The following is a 25,881-nucleotide window of genomic DNA, read 5'->3' as shown; positions in this document are numbered from 1 at the left end:
TAAATAACCAGTGGCACATTAGCGCTGGACCATGCACAAGCTAATAATACACACACCTAAGGAGCAGCACTTACTGAAATGAACAGTCCCTGCTTGTTCTTTGAGTCTGATGCTAGTTCACATCCTGCCAACACTGGACCAGGGACAATTGGTTATGTCTGTTTATCTTCAGTCACACAGAAAATTGCTGAAAGTTAATCTGAAGTTAAGCCTTGGTTGACTCTTTATCACTCCTACTGAAATCCAGGCTTAAGATACACCATTTTTTGTAGTCACCATATACACAATAATTGGATCAGATGCACAACACCCAGTGGATGGATATCTGTCAGATTTTTTGTAACCTGAATAAATTACACTGCCCTGGGAGTTTGTGCCCATTCCCTTTGCTCCCACAGGCCAGACTAAACATGCTACTGAGTTTACTGAGTGCTAGGAGCTCCAGGTTTTGAGTATGGCCCATAACAGCACAAGCTCAAGCAGCTAGTGCAGGAAAAACAAGTCTGTAATAAACGAACTAAGACTCTGGAAAAAAAACTGGATCATTATATGCGGATTTGTAATATTCTGATGTTTTTTCCAAGGTCGAGGAAATGATTGCAGATATACGTGATGTTTTTATAAAAACCTTAGATGAGCTCACCTGGATGGATGCAGAAACCAAAACCAAAGCAGAACAAAAAGTAAGTTCACTCTTAAATATTGGTAATGTTGGCTATCAAACTGAGGTGTGGCTTAGAAAACTTTGTTCAGGACTTCAAACTGTCAGAATTTGGGAATATTTAAATAAATTATTTCACTCCAATGTAGATGAGGGAGTTAAGTCTGGATACAGACCCAAACTGAGATAAACACTATACATTTGTGGAAACTTGTGTGTCTTCCTATAAAGTACTAAAATTAAAAACCACCCAGATATTAATTTTATTTCTATTGTAGATGCTGTCAAATATTTCAGGATTTCAGCTATTTTTTAAACCACCCTTTCAACTCAAAAGTGTAGCTGAAGTATGTTTTACTGTCCTGTAAACAATTCTAAGTTCCCTTATAAAGTAAGGAACAAAACATACTTTCTAGAAGTTTCCATTGTTATAATTTATTATAAGCTTTACAGTGCTTTCAATGAGTAAAAAAATGTTAATTAAGCATAGGTTTTGTTTACATTCTGAGGTTTCTGCAGTTGCGTTCGTATTGCATTTATTATATAATTCATGATGATTTAAAAATCTGGCTGTATTTGCTATGGATATTGAATTATCTTGACCCTAGGCAAGAGCAATTAGAGAGAGGATTGGTTATCCCGATGAGATCGTGACTGATGATGATAAGCTGAACAGCGAGTACCAGGAGGTAAGTATCCACAATGAGCAATATAATTAGAAAAGGCTCTTAAGAGAAAAAATTGTGTATTTGCCTTCTTAGCCAAGCTGAGCCACCTGCATCTGTACAGAGCAACTCTATCCTGTGCTCCTCTGCACAGGTGTAAATAAGGATGTAATAACAGCCAGTGTGGTGCAGCTGATCCAGTGCAGATGCTGGTATTTGACAATGTTTCAAAGGAATGAACAAATTTTAGAGGAATGATGCTAGAATAAAACATGAAGCCAATGGTGGTCTAGCCAGTATTTATAAATCTGCCACCAACTGATGGAACACTAGTTGAAGTGGATGCAAGTACACATAATTTAGGAACTGTGCCTATTTATCCATGACTTGGAATCAGTCCCTGAAGTACAACATTGGATGACCTGTGTAATTTAAACTGCATGTGAGCTTTTTCACTGCAAAATGTAACCTCAGTGTTCTTTTACCTCACACATTCATTCGTAAGAGTAACTCCATTAATGTGTCTAGTATGTATGTATCTTTGTGCAGAGTAGGTCTTACAAGTCCAAGTTTTAACTTTGAACACTACAGACATATAAACAAAGTATATTTTCTTAAACACCATTTGAGCCTCATTCGTGTGATCTTTCTAAGGCAGAGTTGCAGCTTGCCAAGCTGGTACCTAATGATTTCAAGCTCCCAGAGGTTAGGGTCAAACCAGCAAATAAATGCTGAACTCTACTCAATATACACATATAAAGAGGGAATAAAGATCTTTGGAAAAAATGATGCAGCTGCTAACATATACCTAGCTACAATATCAACTCTGATGTAGCAGAGCACTTCCAACTAAGTTCAAGCTGTAGATCAAAAATTACTCAAAAACATGTTGCTTAGCTCATTATGCTTAAGACTAGATTTTTCCAGATCCGCATGTCTTTCATTGCAAATCAGCAACACCACCTCTGAGTACTTTTCCCTTTCTTTTTAGCTGGACTACAAAGAAGAAGAATACTTTGAAAACATCATTCAAAATTTAGTATTTACCCAGAAGAAAAGGTTGAAAAAGCTTAGAGAAAAGGTGGACAAAGAGGAGTAAGTATTTAAAAACACTGTGTATAGTCTTTCACCCAGTTTCCATGGGAGCTACTTAAGAGGGTAATTGGTGATGAAGTAATGGCCTTCCTTCTGCACTTTTTCCGCCATGAGGAGGGCAGGTGAGAGGGCACTGCTCATTTCTTAAAGGCCAGACCTACATTAGTAAGGACGGCAAAGAAATGGAGAGATGGTGCAGAAGGTTAAGTATTCTGGAGTAGCTCTAGTCTCATCCCATAGCCCCTGGACTGGATTAAGTGGACTCCTGCAGAACAGCTTTTTATAAATTCATCTGAAACATTAAATTAATCCCTGAGGATTTTGCTTCTCTTGCTCAGAGACTGCATGAGAAAAAAGAAAGGATGATTAAGTGAAGACGAGCAGGAATTTATTCCAGAAATGTATTCCTGCTCTGAATTAAAATATTATATATTACTATATATGGAATGTAGATGTACCAAAGACTGAGATGGCACATCTCCTAGCTGTCCTGGCTACTCTTCCTGTTTGAAACAGATCAGAAAAATTACTTTGGTCACCATAGGACATGCTAACTCTGCACAACTGTTCACTTGAATAAGGGCTGCAGAGCTGGACTTCTGTTGAGGGGAGGCTATCAGAACTAGCATTGTATGGTCTAAAAAAGGAAAGACTGAGGGAAGAGCTGTTGCTGTCTTCAGCTACATAATGGGAGGAGATACAGAGAAGCCTGATTCTTCTTGAAGTTGCACAGAGATAGGACAAGTGAGAAGAGACAAAAGCTTGAACACATGAATTCTGACTAGATGTTAAGAAAACCTTTTCACCCTGTCATGAAAGACTCAGAAAGGCTGTGAGATCTCCATGTCTCCATCCTTGGAGATACTGAAACCTTGAATGGACAAGGCACCTTGTTCTTGTAAGTGTATATTAATCAGGAGTAACTACTGTAAGTTTAATTGCATTCAAAGTTTACCTAAAGTGAGCCTAGAAGTATCAGCCACAATCGATAATCCTCTGATAGTTATCATTTATTCTGCAAATTAATTCTCACTTAATCAAGCAATAGCCACTGTTACAATACTTTGCATAGTGTATGACTGGCATATGCAATAGTTATCAAATAGATAATTTCTCACAGAAATTAATTTCACTCAGAGAGCACGGAGCCAGGAAACACAACTTCTGCTGTGTAAGGCCCAGCTATTTTATTTTGTAGAGCCATTATCTCATTTTCTCCAACATCTTTTCTGAAATATTATTAAATGTGTACACCAGTGAACCACATCAAAACGCTAGCCCTGCTTCTGATTCAATGAATTCCATTAGGTGATCAGTGATGAGAGCCAGCAAAATTGTGAACTGGGGGGAGAGGAAGGGGGTGAAAAGTTAAAGCTTATTATTTCCGCTGTGTTAAAGTGTACCCAAAAGCAATGCTGAGAGCTTGCATCAAGGAAAGTAGATATTACATAAAGCATATGACTATGAATGAAACCACGCCTCTGCCACAAGAGCTCACGATGATCTTTGTCTTTACCTTCATTGCTAAAGAAATTGTGTTAAGGAAAAATTATAATCGCCTCAGATCTGCTACTTCTAATGCACTGGTATTTGAGATAGCTGGATGTGTGACAATGATAGGTGACACAGAAATCCTTTTAAGTAAGCAGTCTTAAAATAAGTTGCATTATCCCCAAATGTTTATATACCCTTGTAACCTCAGGTTCTGTGTTTCGGTTTCTTTATTTGGGAAGTTTTGCCTGGACAGTGCTTCAGTGTGAGTGGAAATAGAAACAGAAACTAAGTATCATTGTTAATTAGTTTGAGTAACAAAGGGAAAGGGCTACAGAAATGATTAGGGGACTGGAGTGCCTGACATACAACCAGAGGCCAAGCGCACTGGGGTGTTGCACTTGACAATCTCCAGTTCCAACCTCAGTTATTCTTTGATTCTGTTACTCAGTTTCTGGGTTTGTTCCAGTAATCATTAACTCTGCCACTAAGAATTGAAATTCTAACATTTATTCTTCTGTTGTTACTAGGTGGATAAGTGGAGCTGCTGTTGTCAATGCCTTTTATTCAGCAAGTCGAAATCAGATAGGTAAGGCTTACCAGCTTACTAACTGGATACAGATTTAATGTATTTATTTATACATTAAAGTATAAATAATGTATGTATTTTTAAAATCAGGAAGTGAAGCAATATTAATACAGGGGTTGCAGAGTAGCTTCAGCACAGCAAAATCAGAGGTTTCATTCATAGTGTTTTCATCTTGGCTTGAATGGCTTGAGATTCAGCCATGCAAACAACAGTATTCTGGATTAGTGAGATTAACAGTCAAGCAAATTTGGTGGGCCCAGTCTTTTCTTTTTAAGGGATGACGAGAGAGTATGCACCACTTTCACCTGGCTAACAGAAAAGTCACACAGCTTCCTGCCATAGAGTACACATGGCTTCCATTCCTTATAGCCCCTTCACAGTCTCTTTGTACAAGCTTCTTCAGTATGGCTTTGGAATGATGCTCAATTTCATCCTGCTGGTTAATAAATACACTAGTTTATTGGCTGAACTGCTCAGAATCCTGTAACGTATCACATGACAGGCCAGAATTACACTTTGCTTTCCATAAAGGTAATTGCGGAGTGTGAGACCAGTCTAAAACAACTTATATTATCAAGGCAACAAACGTTCTGCCTTTGATGATGAAGTAACACTGAATTATCGCTGCAAAACCCAGCTTATTCTCAGTTTTTATTTCCTCATTTCCAGCACTTTTCCATATGTAGCTGTAAGATCCAGTGCTCAGCAGACAAGACTCCAGTGATCAGCTTCACATAAGCTGTGCTGAGCAAACTTTGTCCCATGTGGCAGGAGACCAAGAGCTCACGAGTCACTCACTGCTTCTGGAGCACACGGTCACCAGTCCAGAGCTGCTTAAAGTCCTAGGCATACAGAGAGCCTACATGGCTCTATCACCACCTTCTTTATGTAAAAATAATCACGACAATTGGAATAAAATATTGGGCTCAATGAAACAAGCATTTCCCAAAAGTCAGAATTGACTCACCACTTCAAGAACTAATTATGAACCAAAGCATATCAGAGCTCCATACTAATATTACTTTAAGTAGTCCCTTTTAAATTGCAAGTCTTAACTCTTAGCTATCATAAATGCAAAGTCCTGACATACACTCTTACAAGAAATATGGCTTGAGAAAAGTTTAAGGAATTTTGAGGCATCCTTAATTGCTGTTTTTAAGATTTAAAGCCTGCCAGATGACTTCAAGTTCACTGCTGATGTGGCATTTAATTCTGCTTCTTCTGCAGTGGAAAAGAATGAAAATGAAAACCTGGTAGATTAAACCAAGGAAAAAATTAAGAGAAAAGTTCATTACAGTGAAATAGGTTTTGTAATGCTTTTGGGTAGAAGCATTTCTAATGTCAGCCTACCCAAAACTATCTATGATTAAAAATAAGAGAGAAGGCATTAAAATGCTTTTAAAGACACTAAAAAAAAATAAATCCATTTTAGCTAAAGATTAGAACATGGAAGCAATGAGCATTTTGTGAACCATACCAGCTCTCTTCACAGTGCTGTAAGAGCCACAAAGAGTTGTCAGCATTAATTATGCCTCATAATATTTCTGTCAGATCTGTTCTGCAAGTACTGCTATTTTCTACCTTTCATACATTGCAGTGTCCTTTCTAAGCCATTAGTGAGGCACTATAATCCACACATAACTCCTGAAAATAATTCTCTACAAAATGGAAAAATGAAAAAATGGAAAAATAAAAATAATTTAAAAAAACCAAACAACAACAACAAAAAAGCCAAACGAAACAAAAGCCAAAACCAAACAAACAACAAAATATCCTTGTCCTGCCGGGCTCTGCACAGAAATGAAACAATATTATTTCTTGTTTATTTATGGACTCCAAAGAAAATATTTGGAGGAGACATTATTTTCATTGCCAGGGGCGAAATTACCACTTCTTCTCAGCCTTCAGTAATGGCTTCTGATATAATCCCACTTCTTTTACCAAATGAACCATTAAAGCAAAGTGAAAAATATCAGCTACTATCTTCCCCTGGGTTCTTTTAACACTAGTGTCAAAAGTAGTGTCACTGATCTGCATGACTGCCACTACCAGACAGACTCCAGTAGCAGCAGTGATCTGAAGCTTCACTTTGGGACCAAGTCTCTTATTACATGGCAAAAAAAGCACTCCCTGCTGTTCAGTCTGCAAGTACAGGTACACTAAGCCAAGTGGATGCAATTTTCTTTCAAGTTTTTCAGGGTATGTTTAAAACAGCATCCTAAAAATTTCACAGGTGGTGTTCTCTGTGTAAAAACAGAGTTCTGCAAGTGCAGAAATTTAAGGAAAGAGCAGTAGGTTTATAATGGAAGACATCAACAAACTAAGCCAAGCTTTCCAAAAGGATTATTCCTTTTTAATTATTTTTGACCCCACTGAAGAATTGAGGAAGATAAAAAAAAAAAAAAAAAAAAGTCCTGCAGGCCTAGATTTTCAGGTTTTACAGAGTCAGGGGATCCATTAAGCATATTTCTGTAAGTATGATCCCGCCTTCTACTAGTCACCTGTGTCTTTGAAATAGCTTGAACTTTCAGAATGACAGAGAGCACTGTTCTGAGCACAGTGGGACTGCATCACTTTCAGCCTTACCATCACACAAGCAAGAATGAGGAGGCACAGAGAAAATGCCTTGTATTTGTGCAGTCAATAGCAGAACAAAAGAATAGAGTCCACTACAGATGGTGCTGTTTGCACAGGAATTCAGCCTACAACACACCTATTTTTAGGCTTCATGTCATGATAACTTGCAAGATCCATGAAATTTTCCAGTTAACCCAAGCTGCTTTGGCTTTGCAGTGGACTCTAAAGGTAAAACATGAAATAAGCATTGTGAAATCCAAGACAGACTTCACAGAGACAAAACCACATTGACTTAACTAACCGGCACTGCTTGGTTAAGGATGGCAAGATGGTGCAGTTTGAACAGAAGATAAAGCTAAGCAAGCAGTTAGCTCAGTACTCAACATTTAGCTCAAAAATCTGCTCGGAAGGTTTTGTTTAAAACAGCTTTGTTCGATGATTTGTAGAAAAGGAATCATGATTTGGGAGATTGAAACTGGTGGTTAATATGAGCCACAGATTCTTACCTCATCCTTTAACTATGGCATGCCACAGGATAATTAAAGCAGTATGATCTTTAGTGATGTCTGAATTAGCTTAGTATTATGCTTTTAAAGAAAAAAAAAAACAACAAAACCTCTGAAGAGGAGTTCTGTGCATGATGCACAGGAAATTTAGAGCTCCATTATTACACTTTAACATGGTCTGATCTTCACTGTTCCATCAGCAGCACTGATCATCAGAAACCCACTCAACCTGAGAAATATTAGCAAAACTGCTGCTAGTAAGGTGGGCCACTATGTGTTCCTTTAGGTGCCAATTACCTGACCCACCGGCAGGTATGCAAAACTGAACTGCCCCGCACTTCCAGCTGTTGTGGGATACTCTGCAAGACTGCCAGCACTGGTAAAGGCATTACTGTTCTCAAACACATATAGGAAGAAAAGCAGCATAGCTTTTTTTCTGTCCATGACTGCACAGACTGAGGGAAATACTGCATGCCTTTTCCTGCCTTGAATATTCACAAAGCTGAGAAGTACCATCTGCCCTTTAGATCCCTAAGGAGCTGCACTTCTTTAAAACTCAGCGTGAAATGTATCCTACTGTGGGAGAAATGCCTATCCACTACAGATCTATATTGTGTAGCAGAAGTCACAGAATATATTGTTTCCAGAAGGGTTGAGTTAAAAATAAATAACATCTATGAGTTCTGACATTTTACTCTAAAAATAGATGAAGTGATAGAGTATTAATTAAACTAAACTGAAAGTCCCAGGGAACTGTCTGCCTCCAGAGAGGGAAGATGGTTCCCTGGTTTCAAGCAAAAGACAGACTGACATCCAAGCAAGCCACACTTGTAATATTCAAGGCCACCAGGATCTGGATGTAGGACTCCGAGTAAACATCTTGCTAGCAGTAATCTCCAGAAAGAACAGCATTCCGATGCTGGGCACTCCAGGTATTGCTCTGTTTTGCCAGTCTTCAAAATAGCCCACCACACAGTACAACATTTATACTCTTCTTTACTGCCAGTACTTCCCGATAGTAACATCCAAACATTTGGATATTTAATTCCATGAAGAGCTAACATTGTAACAGGATTACTGTGACTGTAGGCAGCAGTTTACACATGACAGCAGAAACATGTTTTTCCTAGCCTGTTTATTATTTTAGATTTTCCCATGCTTCTTTCTCCTCTTGTAAGAAAGTGATAGAACTGTACTGGATCTATGCTAAAATGCAAGAAGTATCTGTTTTCTTTCGTGTGTGAAAACTCATCTAATTACTTGTTTTTGTTCAAGTTTTGTAGAGTTACATACATCTCATTCAGAGTGAGAGTGAGAATTAACACTTTATACTGCTGCAGCAGGCTGAAGGGAAGAGGCCTGCATGAGATACAAAGTGTAACTGAGTAATTTATATAATTCATTTATAAAAAGATCACAATTGCAAGATGATTTCTTTATTACTATTCTGTTTCTTAAAAGCCTAGAAAAATGAGCACAGAAGTGGGTGAAAAGAACTGCTTTGTTCCAGTTCTTTCATTGCCAACTTGGCCTATTTTTGTTGATTCTAGTGGGAGTTACTGATATTTCCCATGGAAGAATAAAGTCCTCTCTCTGAGGTTGATTTGTATGAGGACAATTATAAAGTAATTTATTCTTCTAGGGGAACACTCTTACACTTTTCATGATGTTGTGAAATTTATTTAATAATGATACAGGAGTCTGAGATGGTAAGTGCTGTAAACTGGAAAAGTAAACTGCTTTTTTGCAAAATAAAATAGTTAACACAGACAAAGTAAAAGCTGATCATGATTTTGCAAGTGTCTGAAGAGGGGAGTGGTTCCACTGAGCTGTGCCCACTATACCACAGCCATTATCCTGTGTCATTTCACCTACTCCTGGTGGTATATCTGAGGGAAGAATACGACTTTGGTTCAAGCCCATAAAAATTGTCTGTTCACACTGCACACACAGGATAATAAGGCAGGGCCTTAATTGTGATGTGGGTTCTTTTGCAGTCTTTCCAGCTGGCATTTTGCAGCCCCCTTTCTTCAGTGCATCCCAACCCAGATCTCTGAATTATGGTGGCATAGGCATGGTCATCGGTCATGAAATCACACATGGTTTTGATGACAATGGTAAGGCTCTGAGTTTCTAATTACAAAACTTATAATTTTTTACATGCATTAGTGCTTAATCATTCCAAAGATCAGAAAAAGTGAAGATGAACTTTCCATATTTAAGACCAAATCTGGATTTCTGAGTCTTTATGGTATTGTTCTCCATGATGATTCCGCAAAAGCATAATCCAAAGAATCCCGCAGACACTTTTGTAAGATGCTAGGCTGCAGCAACTGCCTAAGATGTGGGCTTGTGCACACAAGGGCTTTTAAATTAGTTGCTGGTCACTTGCTTTTCCCAAAGGCCACATCAAAAACCATCACAAACCACAAATTAATTGTGGACAGGGAGCATCACTATGCTGGTACAGACATGAACTCACGGGTCTAGCCATGAGACGTGCTGCTCAGCCACACTGTTAATTTCTAGACCTGCACAATGGTCAATCCAGCATTGAGCAACAGGTCAGAACCATACCAGGCTTCCTAAGAGAACCTTAATACCACCTGCTGATTCCATCTGAATTTGTTTGGTTTTTCTCCTCTACTGAAATATAACCCTCTTAGCAAAGAAAAGTCCCAACCAACCAAAACCAAAAACCACCCTAAAAAAACCCTACCATCTGTTTACTTGCTACCCTTCTTACTGGATCAAACCGCGCTTTTCCTGTGTACATAATTCTGTTAACATACTATTACAGGCAGAAATTTCAATGAGAATGGAGACCTTGTAGACTGGTGGACTGAAGAATCAGCACACAATTTTAAGGAGCTATCCCAGTGTATGGTGTACCAGTATGGAAACTTCTCATGGGACCTAGCAGGTGGACAGCATGTATGTCATACTTATTTGTAACTACCAAAATTATTTTTAATGAGGAAGCATGAAATCTTATGTCCGAAACATGCAAACCCTTATTTACATGAATGCTGTCTTAGCTTATGGCCAGTACTGTCATGCCTACACCAAAAAGGAAAAAAAAAAATAAAATAAAAATTGACACTAAACAAATAAAGAAAGAAAAGAAGGGGGAGGGGAGACAAAACAGATTGTTAAAATTAAAGGTAGTGGTAAAAATGTCACACATACCCTGACTGTTTTGACAGAGGCAGGGCTTATCATTACAAACAAGTAGCAGTCCTTTCTAGGCCTTTGCCTAGAAGCCTTTCTGGGCCTTCAAATGCTCTTATGCTCTTTTTTAATTCCACAAAAGGAACAGGGCAGGGGGAAAGAACCTTTGAACTGCATTTCCACAAAACTTCATGCACAAATAATATATAACCTCAACAAAACCAAACCTGCTTGTTGCTTTCCTTCACTCAAAACTTTCCTGCTCTTTCCCCCAAAGAACAGTCTGTAGTACAGAGCTAAAAGGTCTGAAAAGAATCAGGGTATGGCAGGAGAGGAAGAGGTGGTCTGCAGATTTAGGAGGCAGGCAGTCTAAATGTGACTGCATTTATTGCACTCCATGCAGTTAACATCAGTAAGCATTCAGTGTATGTCTGGAAGACCAAATTTAATGAGAACAGTTAGCAGGATCAGTCTATTCTGTGTCCCAACAAGATCAATATTCCTTTTAACTCACTGAAGCAGGTGACAGTGATACAATTACACATACTGATCAGCAGATCGGTCCCTTCCTAGGAAATGCAAGCTGCAAAACTGCCACTGGAAGGAGACAGCCCTGCATACGTAACACAGCACTTCACAGCATGTCATTTCAGGGGTCTCCAAATACTCTGCTAATGCACCTACATTGTGTCTTTTATCATCTACAGACAGTTTAATCATCTTCACAGTGCTTCCACCCTGCTCCCATAGAGATTTTACTGTCCCAGGCTGGCAGTGCACCTACTTCAGAACTACAGAGAACAGATTTGTACCACTATTATTACTACCTGAGCTGCCGTCACTGGCAACTGAGGTACATCCTGCACACCAGTTCAGTACTTAGTTCACAGTCCTACATCTTTCACACAGCTAGTGACATGACAAGTGAGTGTCAGCCCCTGCATCACTGGTGCTCAGGAAAGGAAGTAAAGCAGTTTATGACAGGAGCTGCGTTGCACTGTGGAAGACTACTTACTACTTTTAACATCCACCTTGTTTATTTTGGACATCAGTGGATAATGCCACATGAAGCACTGAACCGTGCCACCAGCTGTTCTTCTGTAAAGAACAAAATTTCTCTTGGATCGGATCTCCAACAGTTAAAGTGATGAAAGAGAAGACACAAGAAGCTATTTCTCTGACTACTACTGTCTGGGTTTTTAGAGGCTGAGAATATTTTCTGTCATACAGAGTAGAGAAAAGATAAAACTTCCAGCCCTTAGGTTTTCCTGATCTGTGTGTTAAACCGTTAAGACTTATAGACAAGCCAGTAAAACTTGAATACATTAACATACTTTTCTGCCATTTTTTCCACACATTGAGTTCAATCTAATGACAATTCCAGGTTTTGCAGCTCTGAATATCATAGCCCAGTATCTTGGGCTAAAGGGTAAAAATATGGCTTTTTAAAAAAATTAAATTGCAGACTCTCCATTACCAAAGCATCATCATCTTTAATGACACTTCACTGACACTTTACTGACTTAATACTATACCAGCTAAATAGGTATCTTCTATATATCTTGCTACCTAACTTGCCTAATACACAAATACTTCCTAGCAGATTTACTGACAGCTGCTACCTGATCATTTCAGCTATTTGGACTTTGGATTTTAATATGCAGACTATACAGACAGATTCTGTCCACTTCCTCTAACTGGAACTGTAGTAAGAAACTAAGCGTTAAAGATATGATAAAAAATAGGAAGACTGAATGAATGACTAAGCATCAGAAAACCTGGGTAAAAGGTATATGAGAGCCTTGAAAGTTGCCTGTAGGGGAAGGAGGAGGATGAGGGAAAACAACAGTATCTACACAGATTTTGAGACAAGAGAGGCAAAGACTCTTCAGAGATGTTCACATAATTTTCTGCTAAAACTTCAAATTTTATGTGAATTTTTGCCTTTCAAAAGTGGGAAGGGAAAAAATAAATTTAAAACAACAAAAAAAAAACAAAACAAACAAAAAAAAAAACAACAACCCAACTCACAAACCTGACATTGCAGGCCTTGGATAAGCTCTTCTTTTCAGAAATGTGTACTTTTTCCTTTTTGTTTTACAGCTGAGTGGAATCAATACACTAGGAGAAAACATTGCTGATAATGGGGGTATTAGACAAGCATATAAGGTAAGAAGTACTCTTTTCTAATTTTAGCTGAAATCATCATAGATTAAGAAAATTAATTGCAGAGCCTTTGAAGAAGAAACATTTTTGTGTTAGGGACAGGACCGTACCTACTGCATCATCAAGGCATGGTTTAAGACTATTGACCAGCTATTGTGTTTCTTTCTTCCTATTATTTCAGGATACATGCTACCTGTTCCTAGTGTTTTCTTTTTCAGCTGGCTTGTTTTTTTCCATTTGTGAATAACAAATGTGTAGCATGAAAACATTTAATGAATCACACTTGGACCATCACCTAACTACTCTGATGATACTGAGCAGCTGTCTGCCTCTGGCTATCTGTCTTCACCAGCTCTTTTTATGTCACAAAGGAGAGAATTACTTTCTTCTGATCCATAAACAGTCTCTGTCTACATGAAACACTATTCACTGTTCAAAAACTGTTCAAAATATCATTCTGTACAAGTGACTTAGGTCCCCTGTACAGGTATCCAAAGATACCAGTGACATCTGGAGTCCCAGTGCTAAGCCTTCTGTGGAAGCTTGCATGCTTTTTGGCTTTCCTTTCATCTGAAAAACTCAGCTCCTTAGAGTGGCCAGCTTTAACACTGAAAGCAAAAGCAGCAGGGGTCTTCTGTTTGTGACTATGAGTTGGGAGGCAAGAAGCAAGTCAGCTTCTCTATGAACTTTTCCTGTTACCTGCAAACCTGGTGGTTGCAGGCTTTAACAACATGATCCTCCCTCTCCTTCCCCGAACACCTTGTTCTAAGGTAAAAATATTCAGCACTTGACAACCAGAGCGCTCTCATTCCTCAGCAAAGTGCTGCTGGGATGCACAGGCACATGCACACTTCTCAAAGTTACCATCACAGCTTCTGCAAAGGATGGCCATCAGCAACACTTAATTTACTAGAAATATACACATTTGAGGGCAAATACAATTATTAGTAAGAGTCTAAAGAATGACTTGGAAGCATAAAAGAGGTGCCAGTAGGGCATATTAATCTAATCTTCAGTTACTGGAACACTTACGCATTTAAAAAACCCCAACAGTACAAATCCACGAAAAGGGGGCACTCTTTTTGAAAGGAAAAGAGAGCAGCCAGAAAAAAAAAAATAGGTCAGAAGTATTACAAAAAAAGAATTAGATTTTCATAACTATTATTATATCATATGAATATTAAAAAAGGGTCCAAAAGGAATCCTGAGAGGCCATCTAGTCATCCCACCCCCACCTCCTAGCAGGTAGAATCACCCATTTCTGTATCATTCAGACATACCGTATGAGCAGTTCTGCTACCTCTTCTTACTCCCTGAGTGCCATCGTGTCTTTCAGCAGTGGAAATGGAGCAATCTGCTCCTTTCTTTTCTGTGACCTTTTTCATATTTGAAGACTGCTACATACTTGAAAGCCCAGACTTCTCTTCTTTAGACTAAACAAACCCAATTCCTTCAATCTTTCCTCATAGGTCATGTTTGCTAGACCTCTGCTCAGTCTTGCTGCTTTCTTCTGGCCTCTCTCCAGTTGGTCTACATCTTTCTTAAAAGTGCAGTGCCCAAAACTGGACAGAGGGCTCCAGCTGAGACCTGGCCAATACCAAACAGCATAGAAGGATACTTCATAAGACACTTCTGTTTATACATGCCACTTGCCTTTTGTGTGATACTGTGGCACCGTTGGCTCTTGTTCAGCTTGTTTTCCACTAAAAACTTCCAAACCTTTTCAGTAGACCTGTTAACCACTTCTTCCTCAACTTGGACTTGTACAGTTGATTGGCTTGCCTCGTGTTGTAGATTGGCACTGACTTTAGTCATAACATTTCTCTAGTTTGTTAGCATCTTTCTATCAGTAATGATATACTAACAACACATTGTTTGGCACATGGGCTTCATAAGAAACATGAAAGCAATTGTTCTTACTGTGGAAAGCTTTTAAAATCTTCTGCAATTTGCTTTAAAACAAAATCACAGTGAAAAATCTACTTTTCATAATGCAACATTAGAGATTGATAAAATTCATGTCTTCTCCCTGCAGAATCAGTTTTGTGCTAGTAATATTGAATTCCAGAGCTCCGCATTGTGTACAGGGAAAGCAAATCTTACCATAAGTATGGTATTTTAGACTGTAAGTCAATAGTTGTGGGGGAAAACAAAATATACTTATGGGATAAAACATTTGGAAGAAGAACAAACTGTAAACAGGCAGCAAATACCTGCCTGTAGAATCAGAGACTAGAATAATTGTTTGCCACAGCTGCAGCTTTTACTCCAGATCTCTCAGGTGCAATGGAAAGAAGAAGGGGAAGAGAAAAAGATGAACAAGTAGGGGAGGAATGAATCCCACCTGGATTGTCTTGGAGATTATTTGTGCCTCCCTGAGCAGAGGCAGGCTGGCCTGCCCAGCCAAGTCACTCAGCCAGGGATACACACACAGGGAATCCCCAAATCATGCGAGATGCCACAGGTAGACTCATTTTGGGACTGTGCCTTAGAAAGCAGCACAGCAGCATGCATTTCCATGTGGAGGGACATACAGAGAGTAACTGGTAGCAATGCCTGACCCACAGGAGACAAAGCTGCTGCTGGTGAGTCTTCATACTGACAGCTTGGAACCCCAGCAGCTGGGAGGCTGGTTTAGCACAGAGCTTGCCACCTACCCCTCAGCTGATGTCAGAAAAATCACAATTATTTCTGTTATAGAACATATTCTACTCTTTAAAGACAGAACCACCTTGCTTTATGCAGTCATTTATTAACCCTATGAAAGAATTTGCTAGATAAATATGTAACAGTCCAGTGGAATTTAATACATTCATTTTTATGAAGCTCACTGAAAAGTAGCATAAACTCTCAGTAGCTGCTGTATTTCAGAACACAACTGTCCTCCTTTGCATTCTTAATTTCTTCCCCTGTAAACAGATGGGTAATTATGCAAAAATCTTGTTATTCCAAGTGTACCCATCTTACTGAAATTATTCCATTAGCCTTGGGTTTTTTTGCTACAATAAATTGCCACCTTTAGGCCTGTTTCTCTAACTATGTATTCCAATATAATTCAGGCAGCTTCACTAAACCTGCTGTAGAACAGCACTGTAAGGCACATCCAATGGGAAAGCTTCCTTGATTCAGTCAGACTGCTGTTATCACAGTAGTAAGAAATGTCCCTCTCATCTCCTGCTTAAAAGGTGGCACGTGGCGAGATGGAAGGCCAAGGTATTCCATGAAGAAGTATGTCAAAGAATGTTCCTCCTTGTCATAATTTCATTTTGACTGTCCGTGCTGGAAATTGTTAACATTTCTACTCAATTCATTCTACAGGCCTATGAAAACTTTGTGGAAAAGCATGGAAAAGAAAAACTTCTTCCTGGTCTTGAAATGAACCACAAACAGCTGTTTTTTGTGAACTTTGCACAGGTATTCTATACTTCTTGACTGAAGACTTTGAAAATCACTTGAAGGTACAGTTTAATAGTAAATTGGAAAGAACAGGCTGACCATAGTTTTACTAAGAGCTGGCAGAGTTGCTAAGCTGGGCAGTGTTCACTATGAAGTAGAGAAAATAAATTACTGTTAGGTAATTTTTGTCATCCCTAGATACATTAATTCAGCCACAAAAGGAGAGCAGGTCTCTTCCTGGACAATCTTATGGCTAACAAATGCTTTTCTTTGTTATGTGCTTAGGTATGGTGTGGAACATACAGACCAGAATATGCTGTGAATTCCATCAAAACTGACGTGCACAGCCCAGGCAAATTCAGGTCAGCACACACAATAATCTTCAGTGCACTTCCTAGGTGCAAGACAACTTTCAGCTATAGAATTTAAAAACCTTTGCACAAAAAGCTAGGGTGCACTTACCAGGGTAGATTTAGGCATGCACACATATACAGACACAACACACTGGAGGTGGTTAAGAGAAAGAGAGATAGTCTGTGTCATCTGATGGATGAACTTCCATCCTTCAATAACGTCACAGGAAAAGTCTCAAGTTAATCTGTGAAGTGCAAGGATTTTACTCTTCCAAGCATGGAAAAAAAATTCATCTTCTTTTAAACAGCAACACTAACATGAGATAAAACGACCTTCTGTTAATGGCCTTTGCCATCTACAGCTAGAAAGACATTCTTTGTTCCAGAGTGGAATGGCCTGTCTTTGCTATTACGTTGACAGCGTTTCTCAGAGTATCTGTTGCAGCCCAGGCCTGGAGCTCCACTGTGTCACAGGTGTTATACAAGGTCACAATCTGCTCCGTCTTGCAAGAGGAACAGAAGTGGGTTTTAGGTGGAAGATCACTGCCCCTCAATCAGTCACAAGCCCGATACTGTGATGCAATAAGCAGATTTGTATTTTCTGCCTTGTGTACTCAGCCAGCCTTCCCACGGAGAGGCGGGCTCAAGTTCAGTAGAGTCATGCAGGGAACTTGGCTGATCAGGGTGGAAGTCTTTGGGCCAGACTAGGACCTTTTCTTTTTAACTGAAATCACAGCAACCTAGTCATCAGTTGTGTAACAAAGTTTTTTACTTTACTAAATTGGCTTGGTCAAATGCCATGAGATCAAGTGATAATGTAGACATCACAGCATCTGTTTGCTTTGGAAGGCTGTGTCATCTCCAGGATTTCTGTACACAATAGCAAATTTCTCTCCTGGTACTATTAATTCCCATATCTTTCTTTCAATGGCTTTTCAGAATTATTTTGTTTATTCCACATACCCAAATATTTAGTGAAAGCAGCAACTGTTCCTTCAATTGCTACTTGACTGGCATTTCACTGTGGGTGGTTTCTGTACTATCTTGAGATTCCTCCTGGAGACAGTTTATGCCTCAAGTCCCACCCCTCAGCACCCGGGGTTGTAAGGCTGACGAGGTTCCTCAGAACTGTCTCTCCTCTTTGTGTTTCACATTTGTGCAAGTCACAAGCCCTTAGAAATCCAGCATCTTTGTGTAACTGGATTTGCATGTATCTTGGATATATTACATCGCGTATTGTTCCGTTTTTACATCAGTATGAACAGCTATAAACTTCATACACAAGTATTAATGAGAAACCATATTAACATTTTTAGAACTGAAGTAATTTTCAGGTGAGGCCTCCTTAAGAGCTCTAAAATAGAAAGCATTTCAGTACAAGACATACACACAAAATTACTGCCTGATGACATACTATTTAAATGACACAACAGCTCCCACTGTGCCTTTTTTATTATTTGGGGGTTGGAGTGGGTTTTTTTTGTCATTTAACACCAGCTACGCTGACTGCATGCTATTTCTCCTTACAGGCAGGATAGGCAGCTCTTCATAAACATGGTTAATTGCACAGTACAAATTTAGTTTATGGGCTAACAACTCTGAATACTGGACACGTAGAATCTCTTGTCAGTTAACAGAAAGATGCCTTAGACTGAATAATCATCAAAGATAGGTGGAAGAGAATCTGTATCTGTGTGTTAACATGCAAAATTAAAACAGAGCAAGTATAATAACAGATACAGGTCAAGCCTTGCTTATGTACCAAATCCTGGTAGTTCTGGGGCTGTTAGTAAATGAAGCAGGACTCTTATTCCACCACTGGTTTATCCATTTCTTATTAACAACTCTGAGTTTATTTACACCCAAAATACTTTTTGCTTTGTCTGGCAAAATTCCATTTTAGCAGTTCTGGTCCTTAAGAGCAGTGAAGCACTGCTATGCCACTGAAACGCACAACTTGCTTTGTAATCATTTTTCTGTGCTGTCTCCTCCTGTTCCGCTGCTGGTTCCCAAGACCAGCTAGTAGGTCATCTCACTTTTGGCCTTGTAGAGATAGTCAAATTGTTGCAGATGTCAGCTGCTTAACCTCAGCTTCTGTAGATGCTTCCTGGTTCTTTTAAATCTAATGACTAAGGTTATTCACAGAACAATCACAAATTACTCAAAGAAATGGTTCTTCAAATAATTCCTGGTCCAGAGTCAATACACATCAGTACCTACACTTGACATATGAAGCAGAAGTAGTTGTTCTGCAGAGGTATGTACATGCTGTATTTCCATGGAAGGAATGAACAACTCAATACATTGACATATGTTCACAATTATGCATTTAAAAACTGCTTTGGCTAGAATGTCCTCATATTCACTTGAAAGCTGTACTTCGTATGAGTTTTTTCCTGGAAACTCATTCACTGGAACAATTGTGAAGAATGCTCAGAGAAGCAATGTGATCTCAGTTGAAACATGATTGGTATAAAAATGTAAATGAACATTTATTGAGAAGTTACACTGCAATCTTCTACCTCAGGGCCTTGCTTTCCCTTTACTAAGCAACTTGACAGCAAAACATAGGTGAAAGAATTCTCAGTGTAAACCAACAACAAGCAATAAACCTGTTCTGAGTAAAATAAAGAGGATTTCTGTGAGACCCAGTAACAAAGAAAGGACAGGTCCTGTTCTTTGGGGGGGGGGGGGGGGAAGTGGGTCAACAGGGACCATACAAACTGAAAAGAGAAAATACAGGCACTGCTTGAGATGAAATGGAAGCAATAGTCAGAGTTCAGAAATGCAGGCATTTCCCACAGTATTTTGAGGTGATGTGCAACAACAAAAAGTTACCAGATGTGACTCGTCTTGTTTGTTTTAAACAAAGGAAAGCAACAATTACAAGATGTTGTTTTGTTTTAAAGGGTCATAGGATCATTGCAGAACTCTCCAGAGTTTTCTGAAGCCTTTTCATGCACCGACAGAAATTACATGGATCCTGCTAAAAAGTGCCGTGTTTGGTGACAGAACTGTAAGCCTTTCATCTCGAGAAGCTTTCCAGAACAGAAATTTTGAACTTATTTTGAGAAGGTGAAGAGAACTGAGCAGAATATGCTAAAGTACTCGCTGTAATTCTTAGTAAACAGGCAAACCAACAAAATCACACCTCAAAACATCAAATAAAGAACTAATGCCAATGCAGCAATTAGCTGCTCTAGCTGACTGGCTGCTTTTCCTAACACTGAACCTCGCAGAATCTAAGTCACTGGACAGCATACAGTACCATTCACTTGTAATAAACCTGGTCCCCACTGACCAGTGGCTTTTTAGCTTTGTTTTAAAATGTCAAAATGTAACATGTTATCTCCCAAAGGTCGGTGAATGTGTATTTCTCATCAGGCAGAGGGAGGAAATATTAAGTAACCCTGGTTTAGACATCAAAACATGATAGTAGCAGCTTATATCCTGTCAGACTTTGTACCCCTGCTGTTATGATAGATCTATTCTACCAAATATTATTTTTACTTGAAACCATTTACACAAGAGGAGTCCAAAGACCTGCTGTACTTAAGTAACTCACTAATTATTCCAGTGTGTACTACCTGAAGTCACTATTTACAACAGATTATTTACTGCTTTCCAGCCAAACTGCAGGTAATTGTAGGTAACTGTAGGTAATTTATTAATTTTTGAACATATAATCTGTAAGATTGCAATCAAAGACCCTTTCACAGTTTTCTAAGCTTTTTCTTGCTTTCTCTGAATTTTGTCTTTTTTAAAGTTTCTAGTAATGTATAAATCATAGTTTTTATATTTAAATCCAAGCTACACTTTTGACTTAAAGCATTGTAATATATTTTATCAGTGGCTGCACAGAACTGGGAAATTTGAGTAAAGCATGGTATCAGGCAATAATATAGGTCTATAAAACTGAGCTCTCCAATGGAGTACACCAATGTTCAAGTTTTCAGGCTGACTTTCTCAGTGTATAGGGTCTGATCCTGCACAATATTTGTACATGTTCTGATCGATGTCAGTCCTCACATCAGTGAAGCTGCACAAGTGATTGCAAGAATCAGAAGGAGCTTTAAGTAAGAAGGTAAAAGGCTTTAAATCTGCAGTGATATGTATTAAACATCCTCATGCAGATTGCAAAGGAACTTACTGCTTTGTATATCAAAGCAAACATTTCCAAAAATAAGTACCAGATACCTCAGATGACTGCTACAATAGGTGTATTTAAAAACCTATGTTCCTTTTAGCTTTCCGACTTTGTCATCTGATCAAAACATTTTGTTAATAAACTGAAATTATGAGCCAATTTCAATGTGTGTTCTTTAAAAAAAAAAAAAAAAATCCCCTCTGCAAATACATTTCTGTACTCGCCCTGAGCACCACACCTCAGCATCTGTAACAAGCAACACAAGGACAATTTACATCATATTTTCTAGTTTACAAGTAGATGTCAGTAGGTTACTTAGTACCTATGGAAATCACACCAGACTTGACTGCAGAAAGCTTTCTGTTCCAGGACTTTCTTGCCACAGTATGAGCAAGTCACTCCTGACCACTAAAGAGAGGCAGAGTGAAAACCAGCAGAACTAAAAACAAAACTGAAGGACATGCCACTCACTGCAGCATTGATGTTTTCTGCTTCTTCAGTTCCACATTTAAACACTCCTGGATTTCACAGGAGTAGCTCAAGTTGTGTACAAGTGCACTGGTCCATTCTAGCATTTCCATGAGCCTGGCATGAGGCACCTGTGAATTCAGTAAATTGCCAGACTCATTGCCGAAAGTTTTAAAACCAGTAAAGATGGTATCACTGACACAAATGCTGCATTGATAAAGTGTGTTTTCCATCGATTTTACCTACCTTGGCTACACTGGCTAAGAAAATGTAGTTTGTTTTACTGAGAAAATGCTTACAATCAAGTTGGCAGGAACACTGAAGAATTTGTGACAATATGTAGAAAAAAAGATAGTGCCTTATGAAGTGTGAATCAGTGTGTGTTTGTTAGTGCTCAAAACCAGAAAGAGTGAAAAACGGCACAAAAAAAAAACCAACAAAAACCAAACAAACAAACAAAAAAGAAAACAAACACACACAAAACCCCAACAGTATTACCTCAACAGAAGGCAAGGAATTTCTGGAAAAAGACAGTATTCCATACATAAAAGAAATAAAAGTCTGTTAACACCTGATGAGTATTTAAATTGATATTGATTTGTGGATGAATATAGGCTATCTCCTCCATTCAGAATCCTAAAATTCCCTTGCCTTTGATAGTTTTATTCCTGGTTTTCCTTTTCCAGAGACTTAAGTCACCTTCCTTCTGTATTGTCTTAGAGAAATAAATCCCTGGCCAATAACCATACAATTACATAACCCATCTGCAGTGTTTCTTACTCATTTCCTGCCCACTTAAACTGTAACTTCTCCCTCCACTGTATTCTTCTTTAAATACACTCATACAAGTTTGGGCACTCCCAAGATAACAGCCGTTATTTTGCAAGCTAGTTTTGCAGAGCCATTTCCAGCTTTTGCCTGCACGGAGGCTGCTACAAGTCATGCAGGATTTACACTCATCAGCATCGGGGCCGGGAGAGGTCATCAAGGGAGGGTTACAGCCCCTCTCCTCAAAAGCTTGGTCAGGCTGCCCTTATCATATCCTGCCTACCCTCCCAAGAGCTCTGAAGTTCTGAGGAGAGCATCAAAATCTGAAGGGAAGAGCTGGTATGTGCCCGATTTCCTTCTCGTTACACATTTTGCATTTTTTCATCTTGGCTGAAATGTCACTTCAGCTTTTTGCTTTATCACAACATCCTTGTTAAGACCAATGAAATGTACATGGGGAAAAAAACACCTACAGGGATGAAAAAAAAAATAACAGCTCTATGATATATTTCCTTGCAAGAAAGGACAGAGTTACTTGAAAGTCTAATGAACAGCGAGACTGAGCTATAGCAGGAATCAGTCAGTAAATTTCTGCATTTGTTTATACTTCTGAAGAAAACCCCCCACTCCATTTTACCTAACACCAAATTATAAACAATTTACAGTATCCCTGTCAGCTTCCTTAAAAATCTAAAGAGTCAGTCACTGTAGTTCTATGGATGTCTTTTGGTTGTTTCAGTTGACTTAACTTGACTTTCCACAGCAGCTGACTGACAAAACCTTGGGGACTACATAAAATACACATAAATACTGACATTGGTCAATTAATTGGTAAGGCATTAATGAAACGGGTACCAAACGTACATAACACACAATCACCACTAAATAATTCATCTGAGTACTGCTGAGGTGCCATGATTCAAAGTAAACCAGCTTCACTCCAGCCACAGGGCCCTTGTGCCATAGACCAGTGTCTGGACTCACAGCACATGGAAAAGCTCCAAGGGTGAGGATGATGCTAAGAATAACCCTCAGGGATTTCTGCTTCTGGACAAGTGACTCCTTAACCACTACTTCTTAGCCAAGTGTTAATGTATTTTCGTACATGTCTACATATGCTACATTCACTTCTTCCCCACCCACCCCCACTTTTGAACATCCCAGTTTCAGATACTGAATCATGGGCATTTACGTTAGCTCCAAAACATAAAAGACCTGAGTTTTCTCAATCTTTTGCAACACTTGGTGGAAAATCACAGTACAGCAAGAAATAGGCAAGACACGGCACATACTGTGTTCAGGAGCCACAATGGATTCACACATGTTCCATAACATTGTTCAGAGAGCTCTTCACCCATATGGCTTATGAGTAACAATTGTCCAATAAAGGATTTTCCCCAGCATTGTGCTTAACCAACAAAGAAAAGTGTCAGCAGAGGTAAGAACTAAGGTGATTCAATCCCACATCCTACAGGCTGCACTTGGAATCAGAACTCTGGCACTTGGTCCTGTCTCTTGATCATTCAGATCAGGCTGTGCTTCACTCTCTGCATGTGCCCCAAGGCTTCCTTCCAATGCAAAATGAGGCATGAAGGCAGCAACACACAGTTGGAACCCACCCCGGTACCTCAGTCCTTTTCTCAAAGAGCATTACTGGTTAATCATGGTCATAGTTTGTTCTTTCCAAACTTTAGCACCACCAAATCCTAGATAAGCTCACAGTTTAAGTAAGGACACGTTCCAATTCAAAGGTTGCCATACCTCATTTCAATTCTCACAGGGACTGAATGTCTTGATGCTAATCCTTTACCTTAAAAATCACCCTTCATTCATGGCAAATTCAGATGAAAACAAGAAGATAACAAAAAAAACCCAATTCCAGATATGGACATCAGATGAAAGGTTTGTCAGACAAAGATATAAATGCCAGAAATAAAACTAAGGCCATAGAAAGGAGACTTTTTCCCTACTGCATAGTTCAGCTACTGACCCAAAGGATCCTTTAGTTTCCTAGCACAGCAGTGACCCTTGCGTTAACCTTCCAGGAAAAGCCAAGCGCTGGGGATCCATAATGCATCCAGATTCCTTGGGTGTATGTGTCCTGTCCCTGGCCCCCCCTCCCCCCCCTGCTCCTTCTCCTGGACTCCTTCCTTTTTAACTCAACACAGGGAAAGTTTTGATGTTTCTGTAATATACCACAGCATGTATAATTTTCCTTTAAGAATTTCCCAGTGCTTTTCTTACTTGACCTGCTGCTGACAGACTGCTAAGTTTGATGTTCATTTTCTTAGCTAAACCATCAAGAAGTTCTTATTCCACAAAGTAACAACCTTTCCAGCTGCTCGGGAAGTGTCCTCTCCATACATACATCTCTGCCCCTACATATACCAATCATTATTACCTTTTATCCACATAGAAATGGACAATCATATTTCATGCAGACACACACATGAGCTCAGTGCTTGGGGCAAATTACTGGCGTTTCATTCAAATCACTGGGTCATTTCATTGCTCAGCAGTGAAGAAGGCTGGAACAGGAGCACAGCTCACAGTGTCTACATTACTACAGTAGTACAGAAAAACGGTAATTAAAAACCTAATTCTGAAGGTGTAATATTCATAGAAGGATAATCTAATAGAAGAAGATTAAGTTATCTCAGAATTAAATCCTCCCACTAACCTAAACAAGTCCAAAAGTTACTTTATTAGGAGGCACTGGTATCAATTCTCCTCCAGAAAAATCAAAGATGCACATAATGAGTCAGCCTATTAGTGAGCATAGCTGAATCTGGAATTACTTTATATAATACAACCAACTTTGCACTACTGGAGCAATGTCCCACAAAACAGAAAGCAGACAGTTCAGAAAACAAATGAAATGGCACCAATGATCATAAAAAAAATAAATATGCTGGGTTTTGACAGCAGGCAGATTTTTCCCAAATTATTCAGATTCCACGTGTCTTGATGTCTCCTCTGGTCTGCATTAATTCAATTCTCATCACATCACACATTGAGATACCAGAACCAGAATATGGGAGGAAGTGATGTCAGTGAAAATAAATTTTCCTCATAAAATCAGTGTTTAATAGATGTGGGTCCTAATGAGCTCAGACCAGCCCCTCTGACTCAGTAACAGGCAGAAGGCTGGATTTGTGCCCTGAAGTCCTACTCACCTCCTTGTTTTTGAAATTATATTCATTCCCCCGTGCAGGCCCAGCTGCTGTTGTGCTGCCTGGGACTCTGCTGTGTAACTACAAATGTTTAGAACACTTCGCATCAAAGACTGTTACCTCAGATAAGGGAACTGCTTCCTGTACCCAGGAAGGAATACGTGCACTGATGTCCAAACAATGCAACCCTCTTAGAGCCTTTACAGGTACCATCAGAATCTTACACACACACCAGAATCTAGCAGTCATACATCTGGGACAAAATTTCTCACGGTGACAGTATTCAGACTTCCCATTCACAGCTTCTGTTTTACACTGACCTCCTGGCAACAATAGTACCATTCAGTATGTTTTCCATCTTCCATGCAGACCCTCACGTAGCAATTAGCTATTACACTAATGGAAACAACAGAACACGGTTTGGAATAATCCTTTGTGAGATTACACATGTAAGGCTACTAAGTAGACCATTTTATTGTCCTAAGGCTTCCTTCCTTGTAAGAGGATTTTATTGATGATGTTGTAAAATTATCCGACTATTTCCACTTAATTGCTATGAAATATCCCATATCTATTCCAAGTCTTAAACCTCAACCATGATACACTGCAGAATACTGAGAATATGCTTGCTGTTACCCTCCTCACTACAACAGCT

The 25,881-nt window shown here is 39.1% G+C and overlaps 1 protein-coding gene across 2 annotated transcripts in view; it reads left to right on the top strand.

Moving 5' to 3' along the window:
- Positions 1 to 20,976, top strand: part of MME (membrane metalloendopeptidase) — a 45,871-nt gene extending 24,895 nt beyond the window's left edge. For both annotated transcript variants that reach the window (XM_061452702.1, XM_061452701.1), the window contains exons 14-23: positions 585 to 683; positions 1,270 to 1,350; positions 2,318 to 2,421; positions 4,443 to 4,501; positions 9,582 to 9,701; positions 10,385 to 10,518; positions 12,859 to 12,924; positions 16,240 to 16,335; positions 16,603 to 16,679; positions 19,580 to 20,976. In XM_061452702.1, the coding sequence (XP_061308686.1) occupies positions 585 to 683; positions 1,270 to 1,350; positions 2,318 to 2,421; positions 4,443 to 4,501; positions 9,582 to 9,701; positions 10,385 to 10,518; positions 12,859 to 12,924; positions 16,240 to 16,335; positions 16,603 to 16,679; positions 19,580 to 19,679 (936 nt within the window). In that variant the 3' untranslated portion in view covers positions 19,680 to 20,976. The remainder of the gene's footprint in view (positions 1 to 584; positions 684 to 1,269; positions 1,351 to 2,317; positions 2,422 to 4,442; positions 4,502 to 9,581; positions 9,702 to 10,384; positions 10,519 to 12,858; positions 12,925 to 16,239; positions 16,336 to 16,602; positions 16,680 to 19,579) is intronic.
- The last annotated feature ends 4,905 nt before the right edge of the window (positions 20,977 to 25,881 follow it).

The sequence above is a fragment of the Pezoporus flaviventris genome, unplaced genomic scaffold (assembly GCF_033815535.1).
Source record: "Pezoporus flaviventris isolate CSIRO_AGI_PZ_B2104156 unplaced genomic scaffold, CSIRO_AGI_Pfla_v1 ptg000013l, whole genome shotgun sequence".
NCBI lineage: Eukaryota > Metazoa > Chordata > Aves > Psittaciformes > Psittacidae > Pezoporus > Pezoporus flaviventris.
The sequence above is the reverse complement of the archived record's forward strand: the minus strand, read 5'-3'. Positions and strand labels throughout refer to the sequence as shown.